Raw genomic sequence first — 15,057 nt, 5'->3', positions numbered from 1 at the left:
AGCTTAATTATGTTATCTGTTATAATAAAAAAAAAAAAACCAAGACAAACTAAAATATTTTGTCAGTAAAATACAATTATTAACTTTTTCAAATAAAATAATGGCTTTTTTTTTTAATCATTAAAAATTAACGAATTTGAGTTTGACAACAAACACACCTCAAAACACAGCTATACAGCATAATTAATTTTTTTTTAAATAATTCAGCATTTCTGAACATTGACTCATTATTCACCTTTTTCTCATGGTTTCTCAATAGAATTCATAAAAGCATTGAATATAATAGCGTTGATCTAATAGGGGCAACATGGGATTTTGTTGTTGGGATCAACTGGTATTAAAACCCGCCTCTTGTTTTCTGCTGGTTAGATCAGCGTTAAAGAACTATCTCAACTGTTAAATACCAGATATAAGATTACAATAATATCAGATTTGTCTTATTTTAAAACGCAAAAAACAGAGATGAAAAATTACTTACTTAATTGCTTAAGAAATGTACTTGTGCTATGGTTAAAGTAAGATATCTTCCAAAGATTATAGTTCCTAACTTAATCAGTCTAGAAAAATCGCAACTTTTCATTTTCCGCCGGTCTTAGTACACAATGTAACTATACACATCACAACATGCAAATAGGAAAATGTTGGCGTTATTTTGTCACTTATTGAGCAGTAGGCTAGCTGGAGCCATTTACCTCCAGTCTTTGTGCTAAGCTAGGCTAGCTTATGGCACGCACGGAGATGAGAATGGTATGAATGGACTTATCTAACCCTGGGGGATATGGTGAATAAGCTAAAGTACCAAAAAGTCGGCGTGTTCCTTTAAGAAGCACAACAATGATGATGAAAAATAAGAAATGTTTGTAGACAACCAAATCAGCATATTAGAAAGATTTCTAAAAGACTGCTGATAATTTAACTTAACAATCACAGACATTAATTTATAAATATATTAATTTAGATTTTTATTTTAATTGTAAGAATATTTCACATTATTACTGTATAAATGTACAGCCTTGGTGAAAAAAACATGTATTACTACTAATTCTTACAATAAACAATTCTTCTATGAAGTAGTAGTTCATTAACGGCTTAGGGGTGTACAATTTAAATGGAGAATTCACATATAATTCTGCTGTTATAATCACAGGTGTGATTATATCTGCTATTTTCTGCTTTGAATGTGAGTCGCCCAACTAGATTTTAGAGCTGGAATTATCAGCCTTTTATGAACGTCAATACTTCAGTAATATGAGAAGTGCTGAACTACTTCGTCTTTAGAACTGCACCCAGTAGAGAGAATAGACGAACTGAGAGCATCACTGAAGGCATAAATCCGATTAATCATAAAGACAATGGCAGTGAATTGCAAAAGGGAATCAATACATCACGCAGATCACTCCAGAAATGACCAAACAAAGTTGATGAACAAATTAAGACATAACCCATGCAGGATAAAGTAGGCAAAAATTATGCTTTGTTTGATCTGGCTCTTTATTGAGGCATTTCATTAGACATTCTGCAGGGGTTTACTATTAGTTAAGCATCGGAAGTTCTTCAGTACATCCTACCGCCTCAATTTAAGGCAAGAGAGAAGACTGAATCTGGGTCCAATGCTTTAATGAAGAGTGTTAAACAACTTTTAATTGAAAGGCTTTTCTTTTTACCCTCAAGCAATTCCAACAATGAAAGAGTCCACAAAAATCCCCTGTGAAACGGTTATTAATATTCAACTTGTCTCTGGAATACTAAGCAACTCTTTTCTGATGCACAAAAACCTCTTTTTTTTTTTTTAGTGGAATAATTGTAGCCATTGGAAGTTTAGTCGTGTTGCTTTATTTGACCTCCACTATCATCCGGTTATCTTTGAGAAGCTAAAAGGTGTTGTTTATCTAACTAAAGGCTATCTGTGAAACAAGCTTACTTTATCATCCAGAGTACTGTTTCAGAACGGTTCAAAGGTTTTCCCAAAAGCGGTCCAATCTCTTTGGCAACTCATTGATTATATTAGGAGATATGATTAATCGTTGTTTATCCGTAACATTTTATTTTTTGGCTTAATCAGGTCATTCCTGAATCCTCATTACCGCATGCAGTTGTTTTACAAGTTATGATCAGATTGCTTTACAGAGAAATCTGACCCTGGCGCTGAACTGAGGAGGAGAGCCACTTCACTGTATCAACAGCCCTGATCTCTCGATCTTTTATGCTGTGGGATTCTTTTATTCCTGTAAAAGCCAGCATCATCGAAGGTCAGATTCACAGGCTGCTGTAAAAGACCGCTGCGTTGCAGTGACCACAAATCCCAACTGGACTCGAACCCGAGTGAGATAACCTTTCAGACAGAGACACTTTACTGCTGGGGGATCGAAAAACCTCATCAAAAGCATATAAATAGAAAATCCCTTCCCTTTTTAAGGCTTACCAATCAGAGACATACTATTAGATACGGCACTCAAGCACAGCATGGCTCGTCGTGTCCTTCCCTCTCTCCATTCTCTCTACTGCAGGCTCGTCTGAAGTATGCATTAGAGCAGGGGTTTTTAAAGTTAAAGTCCCTGTAAAGGCAATTCCGAGATTAGTTTTTTAAACGCATTATAAATGTTAAAAATGTATTGCTGTAACACGTTACAAAGACTGAACTGTGTAGTACTGAATTGTGGAGTTAGACAGTTAAACAGTTTTTCACCATTGCTGTGTTCAGGATTTTTTAGGCAGGGCTAAAACGGCAGAGGTGGACAAAGTACACAACTTCATTACTCGAGTGAAAGTAAAAGTACTACTGGTCAAATATTACTCGGTTACAAGTGAAAGTTGTTAAAAACTATTTTTACTTAAGTAAAAGTATAGAAGTACTTGCTTTTAAAAGTACTTAAGTATCAAAAGTAAATTTCCTTTTTTATGTCAATGCATTATTTTATTATTGTTGCGTTGTTGTATAAGTGCACACTATGCCATGGTGGTTTAAGCCAGTCTGTGATGCTCCATCCGACATGCTAGCATACGACCACCTTGAACTAATTTAAATACTTAAGTTACAAAGCTTTTTTACAAAGCTGCTGTCACTTTAAGGCAGAATGCACAAATCCTACACACTGATACACATCCGATATTCCCCCAACTGTTTACGTTCACTTAAAACATAATCAACTTTGTTTACGTGAATACTTTCCAAAATGAAAATGTTGACATTTTGTGTGTATTGGTCTAAGTGCGAAACCCCCCCCCCCCCCCCCCCAAAAAAAAGCTCTGTACAGTACTCGTGCTCTGGCATCTGAGAGGCACAAAAAAACAGACTTCAGATTCATCCATATGTCTATGCCTCTCTTTCTCCCAGACATTAACATTTTGTTTAAAGAAGAAAACAAATCATCCACTGACTTGCAAAGCTGCTACAGAAACGACTTTTGACTTTGAGGACCAGACTTTTTTGATAGGATAGAAATGTAGTGGAGTAAAAAGTACGATATTTGTCTTTCAAATGTAGTGAAGTTAAAGTAAAAGTTTCCCTAAAAAAATAATACTTAAGTAAAGTACAGACACTCAAAACGTGTACTTAAGGACAGTACTCAAGTAAATGTACTTCATTACTGTCCACCTCTGTAAAACGGTGGCTCGATGACGCATTGGAGCCACTATGCATATGGCCCCTCCCCCAACACTATCATAACTGTCGATGACCCACTGGAGCCTGGCCCCTCCCCTAACACTAACAACTAGAGCACATCCGCATCAGTTTGCCCGCTCGATCGGGAGTCACTGTCAGAACTATGGCTGTAATCTCTCAGTCGATTAGTCGATTATTAGTCCATACATTCTGGCTCGACCAAAATTCTGATTGGTCGATTTTTTGCCACGTTCATTTCATCATAGGGCTGTGCAATTAATCGAATTTCGATTTCGATTTTGCCTCCCAACGATCACCAAAATAGTACAATCGAGAAAAAACGATTATTTTGCCTTGCGTTCTGAATGAAACGCGCACGCGCACATCCGCCCCTCCCGAACCCACAAATCTCTCTCAGTTCGTGAGTCTCGTGTGCATATCATCCGCTGGAATTTAAAAACTCGGCGCGAGTAAAGATGGCAGAAGGAGGGCAGTTACAGCAGCGTTTGGTGAGCAAAAAAGGCAAAACCAACTCCGTTGTCTGGGAACAGTTTGGCTTCGAGGAATCAGACGACGAGCAGAAACATGCTAAGATTTGCTACATGGTAGTGGCTGCAACGCAAGCGAACACCACGAATTTGTTTAACCACTTGAAAATTAAACAGAGTGACCTATGACAATCTAATAAAGAAACAAAAACTGACGAGAGCAGGGGAGCCGTGTAAACGTCATTTTTTTCCTTCATATTTTTCAAATAATTCTCTCTTTGTAAACTTTGTTCAATGCATGCGAGATTGCGAGTGCTGCCATATTTTCGAATATGACCAGTCGTTTTCACCGTCATCACCCGGGTTTAGTGCTTTAGGGTTTAGGTTTAGAATGAGAAGCCGCGCGCGCTGTGAGAAAATGTGTCTCTGTGTCATCCGAGAGCGCGCACACGTCTCTCAGCGTGCAAATATTGAGTTCTCTTTCAAGTCTTGCTCTTAAACGGACAAACTCACACAAAACGTATGTCAACATGTCCATCTTGATGAGTATCTTAGCAGACATAGTCTGTATATGCCTTAAGTGAACTTTATACAGTCGATAAAGAAGACGCGAGGTCTTAAAGGGGCAGTAGCCTTTACTGCTGTCAGTTTAATGTCAAACAACAAAAGACAAGGACATTACTCACTGCTCTTGATTGAATAGCTTTTGTAAGTTTAATAGGATTAATCTTTAATTTATGCACTCAAATATGCAATGTTATTTTACATTTGATACATTTCTGTACCTGAAAACTAATGTTAGACGTACATGAAAAGCATAGCCGAACCATATTGTTGATCTTATTTATTTGTGGTTATCATTTTTACGTGAATACTTTGATTCGAATATATGTTATATTATTTATTTTAATAGTTCAAAAAGTACAACAAATGTTACAATTTCAATTGAATTGTTGAAAGGTGTATTTTTAATAAATACAACACATTCCCAAAGTCATGTGAAATAATCGTGTTACATAATCGTGATTTCAATATTGACCAAAATAATCGTGATTATGATTTTTTCCATAATCGAGCAGCCCTATTTCATCAGTTTTGCTGCTTTCATTTCATCAGTTGGAAAGCACTAATTGCTAATTGGGGGGGTTTTCAGAGCACCCCTGTTTCACAGGTAACAGTCTGTCTTCAGGACACCCCCCCCCATGTTTTCACTTCTTTTGGATTAGCCCAACCCACTGGAGAAGAGAGACAGATTGAAGTAGGCAACTTTGCAGTATATTATTTATTTAATTGTGAGACCGTTGTCCTCTTCCACCATGTCAACAAAGACATCGGCACTGTGGCAGCATTTTAAAAAAAATAGACAATGGGGAAAAAAGTTGAATGCAAATTTTGCAAGCAACATATCACATAAATTTGCATATCACAGCTCGACGACAAACATGTCATATCACCTAAAAACGGTAAGCTAACTTGTCTGCGTTAGGTTGCCCAGTCCCTTTTATTATTGCGCAAACTACACATTTATTTCTAGTATTATTTATTGAATTTGGGCACTTTATTATTTTATTTTTTATTTGGAGCCTAATGCGCGATGCGCTGTGCCCACTGTTTGTATTAGTTTTGAGCCTATACTTTATTTTTCAGTTATGCACTTTATTTTGTTTCTGCTCTTGATCTGGCTTGTTTAATTAATATTCCTTTTTTATTAAAGTGGACGTGCCTTTTGTGTTTAAGAGTAAAAGTCTATTAAGCTGAGCTTAGCTCCTATGTTCGAGCTGCACAGAGCGGCTGAAATGATACTGTCTGTCAGTTATTATAATACATATGACAAAAACAATTGTCTAAATTATGTTGCATATTCCTCAAAAGTTCTTGTGATGATATCACTAGTTGACAACATAGTACTATATTTTCGGAAATCAGAGGCTATGCTATTGCGCAGGTGCACGTGATGCAACGCTGTCAGAGCCGACAGACTCGTGTGTCAGACCTCATTTCAGTGCAATATGATCAGGTCAAAAACGATTTAATATACTGCAAATAGCCTACTAGTTTTTTATGTTTATTTATAATTCATTTAGGCAGACAACAAAGCCACCAAGTAAGCCTTTTTTTTTCCTAACGTCATTTTTAGTAGATTTTTAGTCAAATTTCAGGACTTCAGTCGACCAAGATTTTCTTTGGCTGATTACAGCCCTAGTCAGTACCATTAGTTACTACAGCCTACAACTTACAAAACAGCTTAAAAAACAAAAACGATGATATCAAGAAGAAGTGGATTCATTTTGTGAACCGCTACCTTGATGGAGAGCTGAGGATCACCCCCAACACCTGCCTCTGCAGTGACTTTACTCCGGATAGTTTTACAAACTTTCATCGGAGACAACTGGGATTCACTGATAATCCGCTGCAGAATGGGGCCGAACCGATTATCTCCCGCCCCGGCCTTCATCCTCCTGTCTCGCTGACATCTGGTGCTGTCGTGAACTGTTTGTGAGTGTTGTCTTGTGTGCTTACGGTAGCTTTCCTCCGAGTGGGCGTGATTTCAGCGCAGACAGCGGACACGCCCCCAGCGTTCGAGAGCAGAGAATGCTGATAATTTTTTCAAGATTTTGATAAGCTATTCAAATTTGCTGGGTGGTTAATAACACATTTGTCGTGTGACAAACTCAGAGCACATATTTAATTTTGACTTTACAGGCACTTTAAAGACAGTGGGCCTTCCTTCTATCACAACATACTCATTGGATGAGGTACCTCAGCCCGATTGAACTGCACTGCATGAATTACACACAGATTTTCTTATTATTTTGTTGTTTGATTAACATTTTAAAGGGTTAATTCACCCAAAAATGAAAATTCTGTCATTAATTACTCTCCCTTGTGACGTTCCAAACCCGTAAGACCTCCGTTCATCTTCGTAACACAAAATAAGATATTTTTTGATGAAATCCGAGAGGTTTCTGAAGCAGCCATAGGCAGCAGCGTCATTGTAAATTTCAAGGCCCAGAAAGGTAGTAAAGACATCGTTCAACCTTAATGTTATGAAGCGACGAAAATACAATCTTTTATCTTCCATATCATTCTCCTATGCTATTTGCGTAGTAAACACAGTCCAACACTTCCAGGTTTTACGTCATAATGCTGTCTCATTATTGGCCATTTCTGGTTGTGATGCTGACGCAGGAGCTAGCCAATGGTGACACAAAAAGTATTCTCGTTGCTTTATAACATTTAAGGTTGAATCACTGTAGTCACATGGACTATCTTAACGATGCCTCAAGTTGTTCCAAACCTGTATGAGTTTCTTTGTTCTGCTGAACACAAAAGAAGATATTTTGAAGAATGTTTGTAAGCAGATAGAGCAACCATTGACTACCATAGTATTTGTTTGCCTAACATGGTAGTCAATGGTTGCTCTATCTGCTTTGTTACAAACATTCTTCAAAATATCTTCTTTTGTGTTCAGCAGAACAAAGAAACTCATACTGAGGGTGAGTAAATGATGACAGAATTTTCATTTTTCGGTGAACTATCCCTTAAATTTCTCTTTTGCGGTTTGTGCTTTAATAACTCCTCATCAAGTACGTCCTGCTCTTTCTTCTTATTCATTCAATTCAATTCAATTCAAATTTATTTGTATAGCGCTTTTCACAATACACATTGTTTCAAAGCAGCTTCACAGAAAGTGCATTTCATAAATGTACATTGAAAAATGTTAGAAAAGAGAATGTTAAAGAAAAAATGTTAGGATAAGTTAATCAATCATGTATTATTTTAGGCCATAACAACGCTGGCGTTGAGTCGTCTCTTCACAGGCGTCGAGTCGTCTCATCACAGGTGTCGGGGCATCTGAAGTCTCCATCAGAGGCTGGATACAAACTGGAGCTGACGAACTAGTTACCTCGGGACTAGTGTCCCGAGATAACAACAGAAAAGCAGATGGGAAATAATTAGCATAGCTGCTGTTCAGAATATTAATGCTGTTGGTGCGATTTAACTGTAGTATAAAACTTAATTATAATGTGAATGCTTGGCTAAAGAGATGCGTCTTTAATCTAGTTTTAAACTGGGACAGCGTGTCTGAACCTCGAACAATATCTGGAAGACTATTCCAGAGTTTAGGAGCTAAATGTGAAAAAGCCCTCCCTCCTTTAGTGGACTTAGATATCCTAGGAATGACCAGAAGCCTCGAGTTTAGTGATCTTAAAGAGCGCGATGGATTGTAGGGCGATAAAAGATCAGTTAAATACACTGGAGCTAACCCATTTAGGGCTTTATAGGTCAGTAGCAATACTTTGTAATTGATACGGAACTTAATAGGTAACCAGTGTAGGGATGATAAAATTGGTGTTATATGATCATATTTTCTTGACCTAGTAAGCACTCTAGCAGCTGCGTTTTGGACTAACTGCAGTTTGTTTATCGATGATGCAGGACAACCAGCTAATAAAGCATTACAGTAATCTAGTCTCGAGGTCATGAATGCATGAACTAACTTTTCTGCATCAGAAATAGATAGCATGTTACGTAGCTTGGCAATGTTTCTAAGGTGGAAAAATGCCGTTTTTGTAACATATGAAATATGACTTTCGAAAGATAAGTTGCGGTCTAATATAACACCCAGGTCTCTTACTGTAGTGGATAAAGCGACAGGACATCCTTCCAAGTTAAAGTTGTATTGTGAGAGGTTTTGTGGGCAATTTTTTGGACCAATAAGTAACACCTCCGTTTTATCTGAATTTAATAGCAGAAAATTACACGTCATCCAGTGTTTAATATCATCAACACACGCTGTCAGTTTAGATAATTTAGCGTTTTCATCTGGTCGTGATGAAATATATAATTGAGTGTCATCAGCATAACAGTGGAAATTAATTCCATGTTTTCTTATAATATTACCAAGTGGCAGCATATATATTGAGAATAGCAGAGGGCCTAGCACGGATCCTTGCGGCACCCCATAGTCTACTGATGTTATCTTTGATTTTTCCCCATTTAGACAGACAAAATGGTAGCGGTCTGATAAATACGATCTAAACCAGTTTAATGCCTGTCCCTGAACACCAGTGTAATTTTGAAGTCGATCTAATAGTATTTTATGATCTATAGTATCGAACGCAGCACTAAGATCAAGTAGAACTAGTATTGAGATACAGCCTTGGTCAGAAGCTAGAAGTAAATCATTTGTGATTATAACGAGCGCGGTTTCTGTGCTATGATGCTGCCTGAATCCTGATTGAAATTTTTCATAGATATCATTTTCTTGCAAGAAAGAGCACAATTGAGCGGACACAACTTTTTCTAGTATTTTAGACATGAATGGAAGATTTGATATTGGTCTGTAATTTGCTAGGTTATTATGATCTAATTGTGGCTTCTTAATGAGAGGCTTTATGACTGCCAACTTGAATATTCTTGGAACATGACCTAAAGATAAAGACGAGTTAATAATATTGAGAAGAGGCTCTTCCACTACAGGTAACAACTCTTTCAGTAGTTTAGTGGGTATTGGATCTAATAAACATGTTGTTGGTTTAGATGCAATGATAAGTTTATTTAGCTCTTCCTGTCCTATGGTTGTAAAGCGGTGTAGTAGTTCTTGAGGGGCGATAATTGCGGTTGAATCATAAGACATCATTAATGATTGTACATTTACAATTTTGTTTCTGATGCTTTCTATTTTGTCAGCGAAGAAGTTCATAAAATCATTACTACTAAACTGTAACGGAATATTTTGTTCAGGCGATGCTTGTTTATTTGTTAGTCTAGCCACAGTGTTAAATAAAAACCTTGGGTTATTTTGGTTATTTTCTATTAGTTTGCGGAGATGCTCAGCCCTGGCTGCTTTTAGGGCCTTTTTATAACGTGACATACTTTCTTTCCATGCGATTCTAAAGACCTCTAAATTAGTATGTTTCCATTTACGCTCTAAGTTACGAGTTTCTCTCTTGATAACATGTGTAGCACTGTTGTACCATGGTGCTTTAGTTTTCTCTCTAACCTTTTTTAATCTAATTGGTGCTACAATTTCTAATTTCTAATCCATGTTTCTTTAATGCTCGATCACCTTATTTAAGCAGTCATGTGCCGCATGGATGCATTTACATACGGATAAACTATATAAAAAAAAATCTATATTAACTGACGTCGCCATATTGGCCAGCCCTGCTCCTCGCCTTTGACATTTTTGACATTTATTTTATTGCATGACTGCTTTATATAATAATTCATTATTAAGCTGCAATGCTTTGCATTTTAAACTTAACCCACTTTTTTCATTTTAAACTTATATGTAGCCCAAAATGATTGGATTTTTATTGATTTTCATTCATTCCTTTCCATAAATGTAATGACATAAAATATATTAATTCTTTAATAATAATAATAATCACGCCATTCAACAATACTAACAATAGGTTATTATTATTAGGGCTGTCAATTTAACACCTTCATTTACTTTAAATACAATTTTGTTCGACATCTAGTCTGTATCATAAGTGTGCTTCTGTCTGTTAATGATGGATTTTAATTTTTTAATAGCCTTATCATTTTCTCTAAGGGTTTCCCCCGGTTCCTCATCAATATCAGTGATTCGGTTGGCTTCATATTTTTCTAAGCAAAGCAAAGTCCTGGCTAGGCAGCTCTTTAATAATTGCAGAATTGCAGAGTCAGTGGGGGTTTTGCTTCGCTGCTTTTGCCTCTTCTAGCTTCAACTGATTCCCTGTTGACTTTGTACATTTTCATGTGTGCAGGGAGAAGATTGCCGAAGACTCAGAAGTGAACTTCTGACGTGTCTTGTGGAGGTTTTTTGGGGTATTTTTGACCCACTTTTTTGTTTTACACGCCAGTCTATGTCCCTTCTGCCGTGAATTTCCCAGGCCATTGATTCACAAATAGTTCTGGCCAGTTTTACCAAGGAGCTTACAACACCCCCCCCCCCCCCCCCTTATTTTTTTTCCAAGTTGACATGTACAAGAAAGCCTTTGTCATGGTCTTTTTATGTCAGTTCCTGACAGGTCCCTCTATGACACACAAAAGGGTTGAGCCATCATCTGGAAACATCTGGTGCCCTGTTGCTACTGGAACAGTTAAAGTTTTTGACAGAAGGCTCTCCTTAGGGGCTTTTGCACCGGAGGAACGTTTTCATAGTTCCTGTAACTATTGGTGGAAGGAAGTACCCGCTTTTTTTGGCATGTTTGCACCACAGGAACTGGGAATGATTTTAGTTACCGAGTAGGTTACTTCAGAGTAGGGTCTAACTTGGCACAATAAGAACTACTTGGCCTGGTTTCACAAACAGGGCTTAGATTAAGCCAGGATTAGGACTTGGTTCTATTAGGGCATTTAAAGGGATAGTTCACCCAAAAACTATTTTTTTATGTTTATCTGCTTACCCCCAGGGCATCCAAGATGTAGGTGTCTTTTGTTTCTTCAGTAGAACACAAATGAACCGTTAGTGTCTGCGCGGATCGGTTGAATGAGGCATCTACGTATATACGTAGATGCCTCATTCAACCGATCCGCGCAGGCACTAATGAGGAATCTATGTATATGTCTATGATCGCGGCGGTAATTTGAATGTATTTTGACCTTATTCGCCGGAAGGGATGGCGCGGGGGGACGGCTGATGCAGAGCCATAGAAAAAAATGAAATACATTTTTAAATATGGATATTTTTCTTACACAAACGCATTGATTCGCTTCAGAAGGCCTTTATTAACACCCCGGAGCCACATGGAGCATGTTATTTGACAGATAGATGCCCTTTTTATGGACTTCAAAAACAGAGCAACTATTACTGCTATTATAATGCTTGGATTAGCCAGAACATTTGTAATATAACTCCGATTTTATTCGTCTGAAAGAAGAATGTCATATACACCTCGGATGACTTGAGGGTGAGTAAATCATGGGCTAATTTTCATTTTTGGGTGAACTGTCCCTTTAAGTAGCTTTTATAAACATTATAAACCTATATTATATAAACATGATATGCATCTTGCTTTCAGTTAATCAGCTCAAACATTAACCTATTAAGCATATTAGCATATTAGTTTGGGACTAGCTTGAGCCTTGTCTGCTAAACCAGTGGCTAGTGACGTACGTGTATGTTGATTGGCCGAACGCATGCCATACGTAATGCCGGCAGCCGCCATTTTTAAAGAGCCGTGTAAACACAGTTTACGTGTACTTACTCTATGAACTAACTCCATGAACATGGAAAACTGCGATAGATAGCATTTACCTGCCGACCTTGTGTTCTTTTCTCAGCTGCGATGAACTGCAAGTTGCCCTCCTTTTTGCTCTTTCGATCACATAACTTGTACATCTACATTCTATCAGCGTTATCAGAAAAAAAACACAGTTTCCTCCAGTTGTTGATGTTGTTAAATGGCGTCTCTTTCGGTCGGCTTGCGTCACTTCATTGTTCCTTCTGGCGGTGTGAATGCATCCAGGAAAAACTGTTTTTGAGGGACCACCCTGGTGGCTATTTCCTATAGCTGAGTTCTTATAACTACCTGGTGCAAAAGCCCCTCATAACACCCCTAACCACTCCTAGACATCAGCCATTTATCTTGCCCCCAACCGGATATTTACCAATGTAATGTAAGATATTTCTCTGCTGAGCCATCTGTGCACCGTTATGAAATTGGTTTGAATAGCGTATGATAGCACTTGCCTGTGCTAAGCAATAAGTGGGTCATTATTGTTTAGTTGCCCAGAGACTGTACAGAGACGCAAATATTTCACCTCATAAACCATTAGACGAGACCACAGATGTCTTCCTGTGGTCAGACTGTTTAACATCACATGACAAATGCTAAATGAGAATTGTGGTTTCATGCCACAGGTGCCAGATTGCAGTATTTGAAATATTGATGTAATATAATGTAAACTGTTCCAGCTAAAACTGCTGTTTGGTTGAGTTCAGTTTGTCCAAAACCCCCATCTATTTTTTTCCCCCTTCCATTTCAAATGTTTTAAAACAGTGGTTTTCAAACTTTTGAGGCCTAGTACTACCTTTTATCAAATTGGCAAGAGAACATTATCTATACACAATGTAACATTGGGCTGTGCATACGTTTTAGATGCATACATATATATTGCAATTGGAATGAGAAATGATAAATAATGAATTTTAATTAAACAATGTATTTTTATTGTTCTATATATAAATTAATTTATTATATTGTTTATATACACCGATCAGGCATAACATTATGACTGGTGAAGTGAATAACACTGATGATCTCTTCATCACGGCACCTGTTAGTGGGTGTGATATATTAGGCAGCAAGTGAACATTTTGTCTTCAAAGCTGATGCGTTAGAAACAGGAAAAATTGGCAAGCATAAGGATTTGAGCGAGTTTGACAAGAGCCAAATTGTAATGGCTAGACTGCAAGGGTGTAACTGCAGCTTTTGTGGGGTGTTCCTGGTCTGCAGTGGTCAGTATCTATCAAAAGTGGTCCAAGGAAGGAACGGTGGTGAACCAGTGAAAGGGCCATGGGTGGCTAAGGCTAATTAATGGAAGTGGAGAGATGAGCTACTCTAGCTCAAATCGCTCAAGAAGTTAACCCTCTCAAGTCTGCGGTCGCGCCGGGGCGATCGGCTCTTTTTTTTCTTATCAGTGCCAAAGAGACTCAAATAACTAGTTTTTTATCGTTCAGGCAAGTGTTATACATCATTATAATCAGTTAAATTACATTTTTTTTGTGTACAGTCACAATAAAAACAAATTGTCCTTTTTGCTAATTAAAGAAAACACACATGATTTGCGATCTGCAGCCTCTTTGTAAATTATGTCTAATCTGATTCTCTTTAGAAAATGACCTGTAGCTTAGTGAAAACGTATCACACAAATATGAGACATATCTCTAAAGAAACGTTGAAATGTGATTGTGTGTGTGTATGTGTAGTGTATATATATTCCTGTGAACTAACATGAACAATGGACAGCTGTATTTTTTATTATCTTAAATTAACGCAGATTAATAAATACTGCAGCAAATGTACTACTCATTGTTAGTTAATACACTAACTAATGTACTACTCATTGTTAGTTAATACACTAACTAATGATGACAAATTAAACCTTAATGTAAAGTGTTACCATAAGTATTCTCTACTGTGAAAAATGATGAAAGTATGACATCAGAGAGATTTTCTGTTGAAATATTAGATTAGATTTATTTATTTTTTGAAGATGCTCTCGGGCTCATCCTCTCTTTATAGCTCTGTATCCTGCGAGTGATGTTTTTGTTCATGTAATGTGCATTAAGATACCCCTTTACCCAGCAGTCACGGCTTCCCAGATCTGCAGAAAATATCTGCTCTCAGATTTCACCCTCCTGTGGGAGCTTGTTTGTATCCTTGCTCAATCCCAGCAGAGCTTTATCAGCTCTGTTGTTTCCTTTCTTTGTATTTGGTGTGTGAGGATGAAGTGTGTCCCCCCCCCCCTCTCTATTTTTACAGTCTGCAGTTCAAGGTGAGCCAGTCGCAATTTTTATGAGCTTAAATATTCACCTCTTTTGTTTTTCTGTTTTATTCCCCCAGAATGCCGAAATCTCAGTCTTTGAAGTGAACATCCGTTTTGTCGGAGGCCTGCTGTCCGCCTATTATCTCTCAGGCAAAGAGGTATGTAAACCTGAAGTGTACAGATGTTTTTTCTTGCTTTACCAGACTGAATGTGTGTTTCTGGCCAAAGGATTTGATATGCAAGCTGGCTATAATTGACATGCTGCCTGAAGGAAGCTTGAAGCCTGTAGCTGGCATTTGTTCTCGACTCCTACGCGTTTAAAGACACAATTTCCCTGAGTCTTTGTATGCAACTGTTGGAAGTCAATGACATTTATAGTTGGCAGGGCACAATAGACCTCTCAGGAGAGCCACAGGGGCCTATGGTCTGTCTTCTCCCTGTGGTCCGGCTGTTTGCCCGGTCGTTGAGCCAAGTCAAACA

At 37.8% G+C, this 15,057-nt stretch overlaps 1 protein-coding gene across 1 annotated transcript in view; it reads left to right on the top strand.

The window, feature by feature from the left end:
* man1a1 (mannosidase, alpha, class 1A, member 1) overlaps positions 1-15,057 on the top strand; it is a 184,875-nt gene that overhangs the window by 74,326 nt on the left and 95,492 nt on the right. Inside the window, exon 4 of the mRNA XM_079832091.1 lies at positions 14,655-14,735. Coding sequence (XP_079688217.1) covers positions 14,655-14,735 — 81 coding nt within the window. The remainder of the gene's footprint in view (positions 1-14,654; positions 14,736-15,057) is intronic.

Source organism: Gobio gobio (genome assembly GCF_949357685.1).
Source record: "Gobio gobio genome assembly, chromosome: 12".
In the NCBI taxonomy this organism is placed as follows: domain Eukaryota; kingdom Metazoa; phylum Chordata; class Actinopteri; order Cypriniformes; family Gobionidae; genus Gobio; species Gobio gobio.
The sequence above is the reverse complement of the archived record's forward strand: the minus strand, read 5'-3'. Positions and strand labels throughout refer to the sequence as shown.